General features: G+C 45.4%; 2 protein-coding genes and 1 long non-coding RNA gene across 14 annotated transcripts in view; 1 reads left to right on the top strand and 2 right to left on the bottom strand.

Moving 5' to 3' along the window:
* The first annotated feature begins 57 nt into the window (after positions 1 to 57).
* LOC114015481 (uncharacterized) lies at positions 58 to 6257 on the top strand. The gene is made up of 4 exons (XR_003559420.2): positions 58 to 160; positions 1235 to 1408; positions 3704 to 3799; positions 6143 to 6257. It is a non-coding gene; the product is annotated as an uncharacterized LOC114015481 (long non-coding RNA).
* On the bottom strand, positions 1145 to 6147 carry LOC102049271 (arylamine N-acetyltransferase, liver isozyme-like). The gene is made up of 2 exons (XM_005432386.4): positions 4864 to 6147; positions 1145 to 2037 (listed from the first exon to the last, which is right to left on the bottom strand). The coding sequence occupies exon 2, from the start codon at positions 2030 to 2032 to the stop codon at positions 1145 to 1147; it is 888 nt and encodes a 295-aa protein (XP_005432443.1). The 5' UTR covers positions 2033 to 2037; positions 4864 to 6147.
* A 545-nt stretch (positions 6258 to 6802) lies between the features above and the next one.
* Positions 6803 to 14466, bottom strand: part of LOC102049096 (arylamine N-acetyltransferase, pineal gland isozyme NAT-3-like) — a 37757-nt gene continuing 30093 nt past the window's right edge. For 9 of the 12 annotated variants that reach the window (XM_055726337.1, XM_055726338.1, XM_055726340.1 and 6 more), the window contains 3 exons: positions 10692 to 10863; positions 9336 to 9373; positions 6803 to 8792 (listed from right to left, as the gene is read on the bottom strand). In XM_055726337.1, the coding sequence (XP_055582312.1) occupies positions 7913 to 8792; positions 9336 to 9370 (915 nt within the window). In that variant the 5' untranslated portion in view covers positions 9371 to 9373; positions 10692 to 10863 and the 3' untranslated portion in view covers positions 6803 to 7912. Of the gene's footprint in view, positions 8793 to 9335; positions 9374 to 10691; positions 10864 to 11143; positions 11355 to 11655; positions 11796 to 14025; positions 14270 to 14466 lie in introns of those variants that run through there. The other 3 variants (XM_055726344.1, XM_027803223.2, XM_014278878.3) reach the window with 3 other exon arrangements.

The following is a 14466-nucleotide window of genomic DNA, read 5'->3' as shown; positions in this document are numbered from 1 at the left end:
TGGGAAAGCACCTGGAGTTTAGGCACATCAGGTGCCCTGTGAGTCTGTGTGGTTGACTAATACAAGCATCAAAAGCTTCTCCCTGGCTGGGGACCAACGCTCCTCTGTCACCCTCTGTCATGACACATCCTGCACCATACCTGCCACAGGTATCATAAAGGTAAATGGCTTTTCTGTTTCGTATAACGTGCTCTGACACCACACTGGTGGCATGTCCGAACTTCTCGGTGTTTTCTTTTGCGTCTGCAGTATGACTTATCTAAGGTAGCTTTTGTGCAGAATGGTGTTCGTAATAAATATGAAGAGTTTTCTCTATAATAATGTCAGGCTCGCTTGACATTGTGGGAAGGTTAGACCCCAGAAGTTTAGGGTTGATCTAACTTTTGTTTTCATTTCTGATACCAACAGCCTGATTTTTAAGAACTGTTGAATCATCTCGGCTTCTATTGATTTTGTTTCAATTAAAAAAAAAAAAAAACAACAGAAAAATCAGATTCTGAAAATTTGGATGCTCAAAATCAGAGAGCTTGTGGGGGTTTTTAAGTGCCCTTGCATAAATAGGTCACTTTAAGTCAATTTCTGGTGAAGGAATAGAACTCAAGCCTTTCCTTATTTCATCATAAGCTAATCAGCACCTGATAGTGGCTTGTTTTGAGAAAGTCTTAACCTTTCCTTTTTTTTTTTACGAAGTCTTTGAAAGCCAAATTCTGCTCAACTTTCTATTTCAGCCTGTTAAAGGAAGTGAATAATTTGTAAAAGTCTGCTGAGAAGATTGGAAATAATACCAAAAAAGGTTAGAGGTCTTTTGTGTAAAATGGTAACACAGCTTCTTCTGTAGCATTTTAGTCTCCCTTGCCACATAATACCTCTGAAATAAAATGAGATCCAGAGAGGTGGAAAAAATGTTATGGAGTCAAAAAGCAATTTCCAGATGAGCAAATTAGAGGTCGTAAGATGTAGACGGAGAGGCTTAAGAAAAAAAAAATGCAATCAGACTATACAGTTAATTAGCAATGTAGTTGAATTGACCAAGCTTTGTGTTCATCTGACTAGCTCAACTTTAGAATCAGATTAATGTTATTAGTGTTAATTTTAGAATTTTTTATATTGGCTATTTAAAGATCCATCTAGCACAGTGTTAGAATTAGATCGTATCCACTAAATTAGGTGGCAAGCCGCGAACGTTTACTGGTGTGAGCTTGTTCTCAAGCACTATGTTGAATTTGTCTTTCAGTGTCTTCTCAACCTCTTCATCTGTGAGAGTTGTGATCTGCACCAGGTCCACGTCTTCTGTGTAGTTATACTTCACCTCCGTGAAGGTCCATCCAACTAAGGCATAAACCCCTTCAGTGGTCTGGAGCGTGCAGATCGACTTCTTCGCCAGTATGTTATCTGGAGACACTTGTAGGTATGTGTTAAGCTCCTGAAAGTCGTTTATATGTCGTGGCTTGAGAGTGAATGTATATATTTTTCTGATGTTCCCTAGGTCTGGAGTATCAGTGAAAGGGACGCTTTGCTCAGGAATGTAATGCTTCCTTTTGACTTTCTCGAAGTACCAGGAGCCATTGTCTTCCGTGAAGCGGAAGATGCCAGGGATCTGGGGTTGATCCTTCCCAGAAATCAACATCAATGGCTTCCATGCCTGGTAGGCACCGCCAAAAGCAGCATCTACAATGTAGGAATTTCCCTTGATCACCACCTTCAGTAGGATATGATTTGTCTCAGCAGTGTATGCCCTCTTTGCCGGTTCATAACTGTTTCCTCCAAGAAGACAGACATCATACCCTAATTCTTGCAAGGCCCAAAATAAAAGGTGGTTGCTTTCCAGGCACCATCCACCACGTTTCTTTCTCACAATCTTATTGTAAGTAGATTGTAAATCCAGTTCAATGGTCTCCCTGCAATGCATGCTGAGGTTTTCAAAAGGAATTGCCTGGATGTGATGCTGGAAGATGATGGTTAAGGTTTGCAAGTCTGCGTGCTCGTGGGACTCATTGTAAGAAATTCTTGCGAAATACTCTTGAATGTTCATTTTGCCTGTGTGACCAGAAAAATCACCAGTTACTGTTGTGCAGCTGTCAAGGGGGTCACCCCTATTCCTGTAGCACAGGTTAACCAGCCTGCAAGGGGAGCCTAGGCCGTTCTGTGCCCTTGATGGAGGTGAATGCCTGCCATCTGTATTTCTTAAAAAAGAGATGCAGACAGGAGCGGGTGACTATCATAGGACTGGAGCAGGTGGCTATCATGCTTTCACTCAGATGTTGCCTTCAACCTAGGTGGATGTCTTTCCTATGGGAAGACACGGCACGTGGCACAACCACATCTCTGGCCCCGGATGAGGGTCCCACGTGACAAAAAATTCAGAGAACTGACAAACAACAGGTTTGCAGAAAAACTGCTAGTTCATACCAGCTGAAAAGTCACAGCAGTTTCTTACTGTTTCCTTTACCGTAACAGGCAGGCAATTCTTTATTTATCCCACAGGTAATTTAACTGGAAGGTTTTACATTCGTGGCTTCAGCTAACTGGGATTAACATCTCAGTGTGTCACCATTTCAGACAGGCTTCCATGTGAAGCAGATTGTTGTTTTCTTAATCCGTTTAGTTTCCCTGTCGAGTTCAGACAGAGCTTTGACCCTGGCTGTTGAAAGGAAGGAACTGTTGGTTTTTTCTAACCTAAGGGTCAGAGGAATTGATAATTACTAACAATACATTCAAGGCATATTCATCAGCCTTTGGTTTCTTTTACCATCTTTTACAAACCAAAGGCTTTTGTTTCAACTCAAATTATTGGATATATTTTGTGTCTTCATGTCTCTGATCCCCTTTCCTTTCATTAACAGAATGAGACTGTCGTTAGTACTGGCTGTGTGGCTAAGATACAAAAGGTTCCCTATAACGCTTTTAATCCACTGACTCATCTGGTATCTGCTTTTAATTTAGATTTAATGTGGCTTTTTTCCATGCAAGGATATTTGTTTTCCAGAACAATTCACAATCTGCTAAGGACTGTATTGATTTCTGAATTGATTTCTTCCTCCTTGAAATTCGGTTGCATGTTTCCTGGGAGGATTTTCCAAAAATTATTTGATGTAGATGAGATGGGAGAAGTTACCTTCCAGTAGCTTTGGTCCAACTGCTACCGTAGGGGTGACCAGCAGTTTGACCCCAGGTCTACGCCAGCACTCAAGCCAGTGCTGGGAGCTTTGGAAAATCCCACCTCAAGCACATAGGTGGGAATGCCCCCACCTCAAACACATAGGGGGACATACCCCCACCGCAGCCAGTGAGCACATCACACGATCTAATCGCTGGGCTTTAACCCCGGTTTTGATGCCAGCAGCACAACTCAGTTATATTGCTCCTGATCTGCACTAGTACCAGGATTCAGACTGGCTGATGCAGCAACACAGGAAAATGTAATAGAATAGAGGGCTATCCCACTAAGGGAATAAGAAATAAACATTTTCACTTCAAAAGGACCCAAAGAGGCTACATGAAAAACAGTAATGTGTCTTTGATACTGCATTTTATGGGTTTTTTCCATCTCTTTTTTAGGACAAGGGCACTCATCTCTGGCAGGATCTCCTTGGAAACGCTGGTTGTAGAAAGCCATTCCCTCCCCAACAGACAGCGCACGTGTACACTGGCAAGCTCATCCTGCAGTCCTCTGCCTCATTTTTCTTTCTTTTCCCACTTCTAGCCATTTTGTGTAGCCAGATACAATCGTCTTTTCCCTGTGATGGCGTTGAGCTGAACCTCTGTGACCAGGAGGGGCCCAAGTGAGTCTGTTAGTCTGGTGAGTCTGATATGCGTGAAGTTTGCTTTGAAGCAGTAAATCAGGCAGCAGCAGAAGACCCGATGTCCTCTCTCTAACCTGTCTCCTGGGTCTGTGTGTCCCCATCACCCCGGTGAGAGTGCAGTGTATAACCAGCTCCCCTCTTCCAGCTATGAGCAACCTCCCCCTTGAGAGCCTCTGTAGGGTGTTCACAGTGTGGCTTTGGGAAAAAATATTTTGTGAAATTCGCAGCCCGTGCCTCAGTTTCCCCAGCTGCCCCCTCTCTGGCCTTATCAATTTAAAGACTGCATAGTAGAGACGGCCTCCTGGCAGCTGATAAAATTGGCTCTGATCTCTATGAGTACTTAAGAGGTATACGTATAACAAAGCTGCAGTACAAAATCATCGGCTTTAGGGAGCATTCATGTAAACCAGTGTTTACTCCCTCCCCTTCCCGGAGGCGACTTTTCTTCTTGGCTCAACCCGTTCCCATCATGCTAGCGATGGGGCTGCAGCAGCGAGCGAGCCCTCGCCTAGGGGACAGAGTTTGCATTCCAAAACCAAGTTGCCAGATATCTTAAGCCTCAGCCTGGATCTGTCTTGTTTACTTTTGCTCCTGCAGCAGCCAAGCTTCGTTCAGCATTCGTGCAGCTTGGTGGGTAGCGAGATTCAGATGTTAGTTCTGCCTGTCTGCAAGCATCCCTGGGGATCGCTGCGTCCTTTCATAATTAGACTGAATATTAGGAACAGTTCCTCTCTGCTGAAATTCATGAGAGGCTTCCAGAGCTGGATCCTCTTGCACATGCCTATACTATTTGTTTGATTTTAAGCCATGCTGGGTTTTTCATACACTCAGGCTCAGCATAAAGGGGTTAGTTTAAGTCTGGAGCACTTGATCTTTGTACTCGTACGATGTCCTTGCGGTGCAGTGCACGCTGTCGGCTCTGGGCTTCCTGTAATTTATACTTCGCTAATATGCCTGTGCTGCTAAACACATGGTATGCAGACCCAGAGGGGTGGGCTTTTCCAAACAGGCTGACCCACAGCTGCGAGATGAAGTTAAAGATCAGACACTTGAGACTCACCTCTCAACCCGCGAGCTCAGGCTTTCCACTTCGGTTTGCTCCAAAGTTCCCAGGAAGACTTGTACTGGAACTGCTGTTCTTAAAGGTCCAGGCTGCCTTTACTGCCTGGCAGGAACAGCGTTATCCTCCAGCAGAGCAGGAAAAGGGGGGAGAGTGTTTCTTCTTTTATAAATATATATAAATTCTGATGGATTTATTGGCTTATTTGTATCGGCATATGTGTGGAAAGCCCTGACATGCAATTCATTGTGTTAGGTGCTGCACAGAGAGCCTGAAAATGATCCAGTCCCCAAATTGATTGCAATATTGAGTAGTTTTTAATCTCCCACATTACTGATGGGACATCTGAAGCCCTCCACAAATGCAAAGGAGAAATACGGTATGGGTGTTGCAAACAACTTTTGTGAGTGGTTACAACCCCGTCCTCAACCCCGCAGGTCGCCCAGGAGCTTCAGTCTCTGGGGCACCTTGGTGCTTGCACCCATGCAGCAGCAGCAAAGCGACAGTGCAAATTTTGATACAGATTTTACAACACTGACACTCGTGTGGCCTGGATCCCTGTAGGAGGCAACCCGTGCTAGAGAGGTAGTAATCCAAGCCAATTGATTTATTGGTGGGGGATGGCAACTGCTGAATTAATCGCATCGCGCCAAGCTATTCTCTGCGGCAGATACCAGAGCACCAAGGTGAGATTTGCCAAGTCATTTAGCTGTCTGAATCCCCTTGGGTTCAAAGCAAAGCCCTGTCCTTTGGCAGGGAGGACGCTGCTCCTGGAGTGCTATGCCTTTAAGGATTTGTTTCCAAAGTTAGTGATAAGGAAACAGCAAACCAGTACAAGCTGAGATGAAGAGCCTCCTCTTCTTTTTTTTTTTTTTTATTTTTTTTCCCCCTTCAACAGAGAGATTCATTTGCTTGCTTGGCAATAAAATCTGTTTTTGTGGCTGTGCTGAGCAGGAGGGCCAGAAGCACTGAGCTGTGCCATGAAGGGGGCAGCAGCCAGAGCAGGGGATGGGGCACACGCTGGAGATGAGTCAGCTGAAAGGAAAGCAGGTTTTCCTGTTATAGTTTGTCCTTCACATGCTGAATCTCCAGGGCAATGGACATAACACCGAACTCTGATCTTAAAGGTCTGTTCCCAACCTAAATGATTCTAAGTTTCTGTAACTCTATACTCCTCCTCCAGAGCATATGCAACAGCCCAAAGCACGAGAAACACCCAGGCACAAGGACAGCAATGGGTGCAGCCCGTTCTAGATGTTTCCCATGTCTTTCCCCACAGGCGATGGAGCTTCTGGTCTCTGCATGGACCTTCTCCTGCCCCACAGCTCTGCGAGACCTGGCTGGGCTTTTACCTCCATCCTGATGCTCTGCCCCTGCTGCCAGGCTGCTGCGAGGATAAACGCACCCAGCTTAGCTGCTTTCGCTCTTCCACGGACCCCAGCGGGGACCACGGGATACAGTCTGCAAACAAGGCAGCTCCTGGGACAGTTTCTTCCGACCATCTGTGTTGCGAGCTGCTGGGCCACACTATAAGCAGCCCCTTTTTCTTCTGCAATCCACTGCAAGGTCAGTCGTTACCATTTTGTTTCCCTGCAGGATGAGGGAGCCTCACACACTCAAAGGGACCCTTACACACGTGCAGCCAAGCACATGCACATGCATTTGACTCTGGGAAGATGGGGATTTGGGGAACTCGCTGTGTCTCTCTGAAACACGTTTTGAATGTAAGAATAGCTGCAGCTTTTATTAAGTATAAATTGCTAGTTATAGAAAGCTGCACGTATTGCATAACACAAAAAAGGGTCAGTGAGTTACTGTATTTTTAAAAGCCTTAGCTTCAAAATAGCAGCACATACAAATAATCAGGACAACTGCAGTGGTTAATGACATTTTTCACTTTGGGAATACATGTAATTTGGGGAAAAAAACAGCTGAATAGTTCTACTTCACAACTCTTGATATTTTTTTATTATTTAATTGTAATTTGCTTATATAATTTACTTAATTATAAGTTCATAGTTGTAATGCTTCCAAGATTTGTACATAAAGGAACATCAAGCATCTTCTCACAAGGGCAAAGTGATCACATTTTAGTAATTTCTCTTGCTAAAAAATCTTAGCTATTAGGTATCCGACAAAGATTCATCATTTCTCCTTATATCAGTACAATTAGTATCACTGCAAACACATCCTCAATAGAACAGATATGCTTCAGAAAAATAATTCTGTGCATGTGCTTGAGCTCAGCCACAATAATTAATGTGCAATAACACTCAGAGTAGAGTCTTGAGAGAGAAGCATCTATTCCCAGCAGTCTGCTGCTGGGTGGTAGCAAACGAAATGTATGTGAGATGCTTTCAGTTCAGAGAAATAGTGCTTTTTGGTTATGTCACTGGGAGAGCAGGGCTTGTGTAAAGTCTGAAACAAGACTGAATTGTCCACTAATATTTCTCATCATCAGTTTTAGGCCATAAATAGTCCATCCGCAAGTATTCACGCAGGGTGGCACAGGTGTGGGACCGTCCAGCTGCCACATGAGAGGGAGGGTGTTGCGAATGCAAGAGCAAAAAGGACAGGCTTATGGCTTAACTGTAGCAAACCTGGCACGGGACGTCTTTGTTTTTCTGGCTATTAAATTGCAAAAATGATATGGTATTCATTTAAGAGGTGGGTGTGATTTTTCCCCAGGTGGCAGCACAAAGTAATAGAGAGACATACAGCTCCATCGCTCCGTCCTGCTGCTCTGGGTGTATTCAGAAAAGCTTTTAAGAGATGAAAGGAGTAGGGAATGGGCAGAGTCTGCTTCCAGCTAAGCACAAACAGAAGGGGAGTGATTTGATTGAGCAAGGAAGAAATTATTTGTACCCAAACCAAAAAGACATTCAGGAGTAGTTGTGAAAATCAATTTCTTTTCCAGATTCATGCTAATATGCTCTGCCTTACACTGGTGTAGATGGAACGAGAAGGCTTAACCTTTAGATGCTTGTCAGAAATGGGGGTAAGGATTGCATGTAATGCCACTGGATTGAATTATAATTCAGGCAGCGAGTTAAACCACCGACAGCCTGCTTCTATTGACGGGTACCAATTTCTTGTCTAGTGTTATATTGAACTTCTCTTTCAGTGTTTTCTCTATTTCATCATCTGCAAGGATTTTGATTTCCACTAGATCCATATTATCCTTGTAATTGTACTTCATCTCGGTGAACTTCCACCCTACAAGAGAGCGGATGCCGTCAGTGGTCTGCAGGCTGCAGAGAGACTTTAGAACAAACAGGGATTTCGGTGCTGTCTGCAGGTGGTTGTTGCGGGCTCTGAACTCTTCAATGTCCTGTGGCTGAAGGGTAAAGTGATAAATCCGACGGCGACCTTCTATTTCCAGCTCATGGGAAGTGGAGACAATTCCATCGGGAGTGCACTGCTTCCTTCTCATCTTCTCCAGGTACCAGACCCCATTGTCCTCCAGGAAGCGAAAGATCCCCGGAGTCTGTGGCTGGTCTCTTCCCGAAACCAGCTCCATTGGCTGCCACATCTGGCAGGCCATCCCAAAGCCACCATCCACAATGTAGGATTTGTTGTCAAGCACCACTTTTAGCAGCAGATGATCTATTTCCTCTGCATACGCATCATACTCTGGGACAAAAACTTTTGCTCCCAGAAGAGTGACGTCATAGCCGAGGGTTTTCAGGACCCAAGATAAAAGGTTGTTGTTTTCCATGCACCAGCCCCCGCGGTTCTTCCTCACTATTTTGTTGAAAGTCACTTCCAGGTCCAGCACGATCCTTTCCCCACAGTGGATGTTGAGGTTTTCAAAAGGGACTGCTCGGATGTGGTGCTGGAATATATCTGTCAAGGTAGCCAGGTCTGGCTTATCGTACGAGCCCCGGTAAGAAATTCTGGCAAAATACTCCTTGATGTCCATGCTGCCTCTGAGAGAAGTGTGCAAAAAAAAAAAAAAATGTTGTGTCAGAAGCGACGGAAGGATCTTCCCCATCCCTTATAACGGGGCGCTCATCAATATGGGCGGTCTGCTCAGAAGATGAGCGAGATTTGACTAATGGCTTTATCAAAGGCAGCTGAGTGTGAGTATTAGCGCTGAGGGAAGGCAATGGGACACTGCTGATGAGCACAAATGTTCTTTTTAATTGTTTCTTTTACAGCTGTGACGAGAGGCTCCAGCTGTGCTAAGCACATTTCAGTAGAGTTCCTGCCCAGCAAAGCTACAAATCTCCACAGAAAAGAACAAAAGCAGTAGCAGCACTGTTTCCCTGCTAGAAATTATAGGAACTGAGTCTCTCCAGATCTGAACCGCTTCACTTGTGGTTTGACTTAAGAGAAGCAGAAGCAGAAAACAAACTCTCCCACTCTCGCAGAACAATCCAGAGCCTCCTCTGCAACCAAATCTGAGGTAAACCTGCCCTGCAGTGGTATTTCCTTCATTATTTAGGCAGCCTGGCACGAGCTGGTCTCACCTGCTCCCGCTCTCCTTGCTGGTGGTGGCAGGCATGACCTGGAGCGCAGAAGGGGGTTTTAGGGTCAGAAAAGGCATTGGGAGGGGTTTTTTTGCTGCATCTTCTGTGAGCCGCCTCCCCTCAGGATGGTTTAGCTGCCCAGCTCTGCCAAACACAGCCCTTACACCAGCAGCAGGAGAAAACCAAGGTTTGGGCCAAAACTACAAGTTTCAGGGGCTTCACATTTTCTGACATCGTTTTTTGGGATGCATTTGCTCCTTCAACTCATAGTCCCCCCAGCTGCAGGTGTGGGTAAGGGCCCAGGCATCGCCCTCCCCAGCACAGCAGAAGGGCTCAGCGGGAGCCTGTGCAGGGGGAGTGGAAAGCAGCCCGAGCCCTCCCAGCCCTTGGTTGTAAGGAAAATGAAAAGGATTTTGATGTAGCCAAGTACTTTTATTATTCCTCCCCAGGCACCGCTAAATTTCAGACATCTCTGAGTACAGAGCAATGTTGTCCCAGAATGTTCTCAAGTTCCTGTAAACTTTTCATAAGGTAAAATTATAAGAAAACGATCAATTGTTCCAACAGGATTAAATTCTCAATCTGGTGAAAAACGGCACACCCAAAATTGTATGAGAATTGTTGAAAGATCCTTTCATCCTATAAACAAAATAATGAGATGAAAAATTTCCATTTGGCATAACCTTCTGACAAAAGCAGAGGGTGCCCTGGTTTGGCTGCCCACATTTCCTAATCTTTCAGATATCTATCTGGGATGTTTCTGTAACTGTTGCATCATGACCACCACCACGTCTCCGACATCCAACAAGCAGGACCGAATGTTCCACCATCGTGTTGAGAGCATCGGATAATTATTCAGGGGATTCTCTTTGTCAGCTTTTGGCTCATTCTCAAGTTTTCCCCAAGGCCCCAGAACCACAACTCTATTTATCCTCAAAAACTTGGCAGAAACTTAGTTCTTGCTGAGTGAACTTTAAACTAGCGTTGCCGGCAATGAACTGTTTCTCCCTTTCTTTCTTTCTTTCTTTCACTATGCCACAGCAGGCAAAACACGTACAGTAACTTTTACTTAAAGAGAGAAAGTTGGTGTGGTTTTTTTCCATCTGTCCGGCCACCTCCTGTGGATGTTTATAAGGCACTTTCAACTGTGGTATCTGAAATAAGTCAGATGGCACAAATGCCCGATCTGCTTGAGGCTGAGTAAATAAAGCAGCATATCTATTACACGGAGCAGCTGAGGATTCCCTGCTCTGACGTTACACCATTTTCTGCTGTGTTTTGTCTTTGAACGGTTTCAATTTCCTGGTAAGGGAGTACTCAGCTACCAAGATTTGGTGTTTAAAAAAAAAGGCTTACCTGGAAAATCAGTTCAACCACAATTTATCTCCAGCGCTTGGGGAGGGGGGTGGGTTTAGGCTAAAGCAAGTGGTGTGGCTGGCTGTCCTTTGCCTAGTGCAGACAGGGCTTGAGGACCGGTCTCCAGCTCCTCTTCAACTTACTTTCACCCGTCTCTGTCAGATTGCAAAAGCTGGGGGAAAAAAAATAACAATAAAAAGAAAAAAAAAAAAAAAAAGCCAGAAGGGTGGAGCATGAGAGCTGTAGTGAGCAAGCAAAACCAACTTCACTGACTCAACATGCATGCAAAACATGTCTATTATTAGAGCAAAGGCTGCTCCGCGTTTTCCCTTGTTTCCTGCTTTCTGCAGGGGCTAGCTGGGGCTCTGAGGGCAAGGCTAGGGGGTTGTTTCAGTAGCCGGCTGAGTGCACTCCAGTAGTATATGTGGGTTTTTCCCCACGTATTAACTTACTGTTTGTTTAGAAACGTGGGGAAGAAATCTTGCGTGTGTTCAATCTGAGAAGGTTTTTGCACTGTTTCTGAAAAGCAGCAAGGTTTCAGCGCGGTACTGCGCACCTGCGATCCCTTTGCCTCGATCAGCACACGTGAGAACTTCAGCGCTGCCTTTGCTTAATTTGCTCTCTATGATTTACATGCATTTTTTTTTTCTTATTACAGAATATTTCATAGAATGTACGAAAGCACTGGGACAGCAGCATGTCTCCTTTCGTCTTTCCCAAGTAGCACCTGAGGACATCATGGTGGTGAAGAGGCTCTTGGCAAAGCGATGACTATGGCTGGCTAAGCAGAGATGATAAATCAGACCAAAGAAAGGTGGCTGTTGTAGCCCATGACACAGCATTATATGTGCTTCATACAGCACATATCAAAACTTGGTTCTTTGTCATCCCACAGTGGCCAGTGCTTCACCCCGCAAGCAGGACCTGATGCCCAGGCTGAGAGGTGCTGAAGGGAATGGATTACCTGCCCTCGTCAGGCTCCTCTGGGCAGATCCAATTTGGTACAAAGAAAGTTCATATTCCTGGGTGGATCTTGCTGTATGTGGAATAATTCCTTCTCTTCCCACAGGCTAAAAGTCCTCATTTTGACAAAGAGAAGCCAAAAGCCGAGCAGGCAGACCCGCAGTCCTGGTGGGAACTGTACCAGAAATAAGGTCGTGGATCCGTCGTAGCGAGATGTGCGAGCAGAGCTGGCTGTGCTCCTTGCCCAGGGCTGTTTGGGACCACAAGTGGTGCCAGAAGTGGACACGTGCCGTGCTTCCTCAAGCAACCATCTGAAGTGGTTGGGGATCTGTTCCAGCTGACTTTGGGGTCCTGTTAAGACACAAGTGTCTTCTAACCAAGTAGGAGCAAATCACATTTCTCCTGGTACTTTGATCCTCAGCTTTTCTCAAGTCTTCTCCCTATAATGTAGCTCTGATAATGAGCGTTTTCTTCCCACGTCTTTCAAATTCTCATCCCAACTCACTATCCTACACTGACATTCCTGCATCACTCTCCTTTTTCTTCCCATCCCGCACATTTTGCTCCTCAAGCCATGAAAACCATGAGCTCTCACCCTCCCTAGGCGTGCCCAAGGCCAGCAGAGGACAAAGCTCATTCAATGAGCACTAAAGGTAAGAAAAGGCTTATCTCGAGCCAGGAACCTTGCCAGAGTCTGTTTGCATCTCAGATCTGTGCCAGGGGCTAATTTCAAGCTTGGTGGGGCAATAAACTGCTATCGTGGCTGCGGGTAATGCGGCCGTCATGTGTCCGCACCCAGCCCCAAAAGCAGCAAAGGGCAAACCCAGCTCAGGCTGGCTGGGTTGCCAGGAGCATGACCATGGGGTCAAGGTACAAACGAGAATGTCCTTGGAAATGATTATTGCTGTCCACCTGGCCACTGTAACTCAGTTTCCCAACCTTGGCAGGAGCTGAAGCTGATTGAGCTTTTCCCAGAAAACCCTCAATGTAATTGCACTTGCTTTTATTTATTTAGAAATTTAAATTGCTGATGGCATTTAATTTCTTACTGAAATCCTTCCATCACCCTAACTCTCCTGAGAGGCTGCATCAAATTTCCCTCCCTCTCCACTTTAAGAGAGTCTTATATACTACAATATTTGCATTGGGAAATAAAAGCATAGGGGGCCCTGTTTGGGGTAATAGTCAAGTGTCTGCTCCCTATTAAACAGCTCCCCTCTATAATGACCTCCGTGATGGGATGTATAACAAAGCAAGTTATATAATATTATATGCTATTATATTGTATCATATCATATTATATCATTATAACTGGATGTTTAATTTAAAACTATATGGTATTTTACTTACCTATCTGGTTTTGGTGGGGAGAAGAGAAGAGAAACTTGTAAAGCAATAAAACAATCGAGGTGTTTTAAATGGAATCAGTATAAATTCCTAAATTCTTACACAAGGTCAGATTCTCCCGTCCTCCTGAGCTATGAGTCACTGTAAAAGGAAACCTTGCACACCTTGCACACACTTGCTGGCTCTAGCCTTTCGTTTTCAAGGGGAATTTAATGGATGTGGGCTGCCCTAATACTAGACTGTTGAATGATATTCATGGCCTATAAACATATTCATAATGGCAAAACTCCCTCATGCTTTAAATTCATTGCCTTCCTTATGTTAATGCTAGATATCAAATAGCTGTGGCTACGTCTCTTTCCAGCTTTGTATCTGCAGCATCCATCACGTGCCGCTTTGGTGGTGTCCACCCCCCAGCCAAAGGATGACCCTGCAAGCACGGCAGAAGGGAGTAGCTGTGCTGGACATTGCTTGGCTTTTTCTTGGTGAGGAAGAGACCAGATTTCATTTTTAGTGTTTCCACTACCTGAGGCATCTTTCTGAGGGCTGGTGACTGTCAAAACCGATCTCCTTCGCTTCTCTTTACGCTGCCAATATGAGGTTTTTCACACAAGCCAACTCCAAGGGTGTTAATGCAGACCAAAGAGACCACATTGGTCTGTAGGGCCTTCCAGTCCTGAGGGTTTCAGCATAAATCTCTTACACGTAAGTGGTCATAATTCAGTTAAATTCCATTACAAGGGGAACAATCGGCTTTTCTACATGAATGGCTTTATCTCATAGAAGGTTTGAAGCAAAAAACCATTTTAAGTAACTGCTTTGGTGAAAAACATGCCCATACAGCTGGCTGTTATTTTCCCACGAATTGTGACAGCTTTGGTGGGACACATCAGGGCAAGATCCTTGTTGATGTGGTGCCAGCACCCTGGGGACACCCTATAGCTGCTGCTGCCGCCCTGGCGTGAGGCTCCGCGGTGCACCTTAGGAAGGAGAAGTTGTCTTCCATCTCACAGGCAATACTCACACCCTCAAGGTGCTGTTACTGTCTCCATCTCATGGGCCACCTCTTGGAGATGCCAGTGGTGGTGTTGTCAAACTACAAAAATGTTGAGGAGAAGGTTCTGCAGACTGGAAAGCAGAGAGTTGCGCTGGTTTCTCTGAACGGGCCAGCAGCTGGGTCTGTGAGGGCTGGCACGTGGCTGGCGAGGCTCCGAGCCCTGGTAGCAGCAGCTTTGCTGGCATCTGGAGACGGGGAGTGATGGAGAGCACTGAAGAGGAGGATGAAGAAGACAAGGAGAGCGAGACAGTATGTATGCCCCCAGTGCTGCCTGTCCTGGTAACTGGAGAAGGGGCTGGAGGAGAAGCCAGCAGCCTGGGCAACAGCCTGAGAGCTTTCTGTATGTGACTGCCCGCCATGCCCGGGGCTGCTGCTCTTTATCAAAGACCTTGTGTAACTCACTCAGGC

This window comes from Falco cherrug, chromosome 14 (assembly GCF_023634085.1).
Source record: "Falco cherrug isolate bFalChe1 chromosome 14, bFalChe1.pri, whole genome shotgun sequence".
Taxonomy (NCBI): Eukaryota; Metazoa; Chordata; class Aves; order Falconiformes; family Falconidae; genus Falco; species Falco cherrug.
The sequence above is the reverse complement of the archived record's forward strand: the minus strand, read 5'-3'. Positions and strand labels throughout refer to the sequence as shown.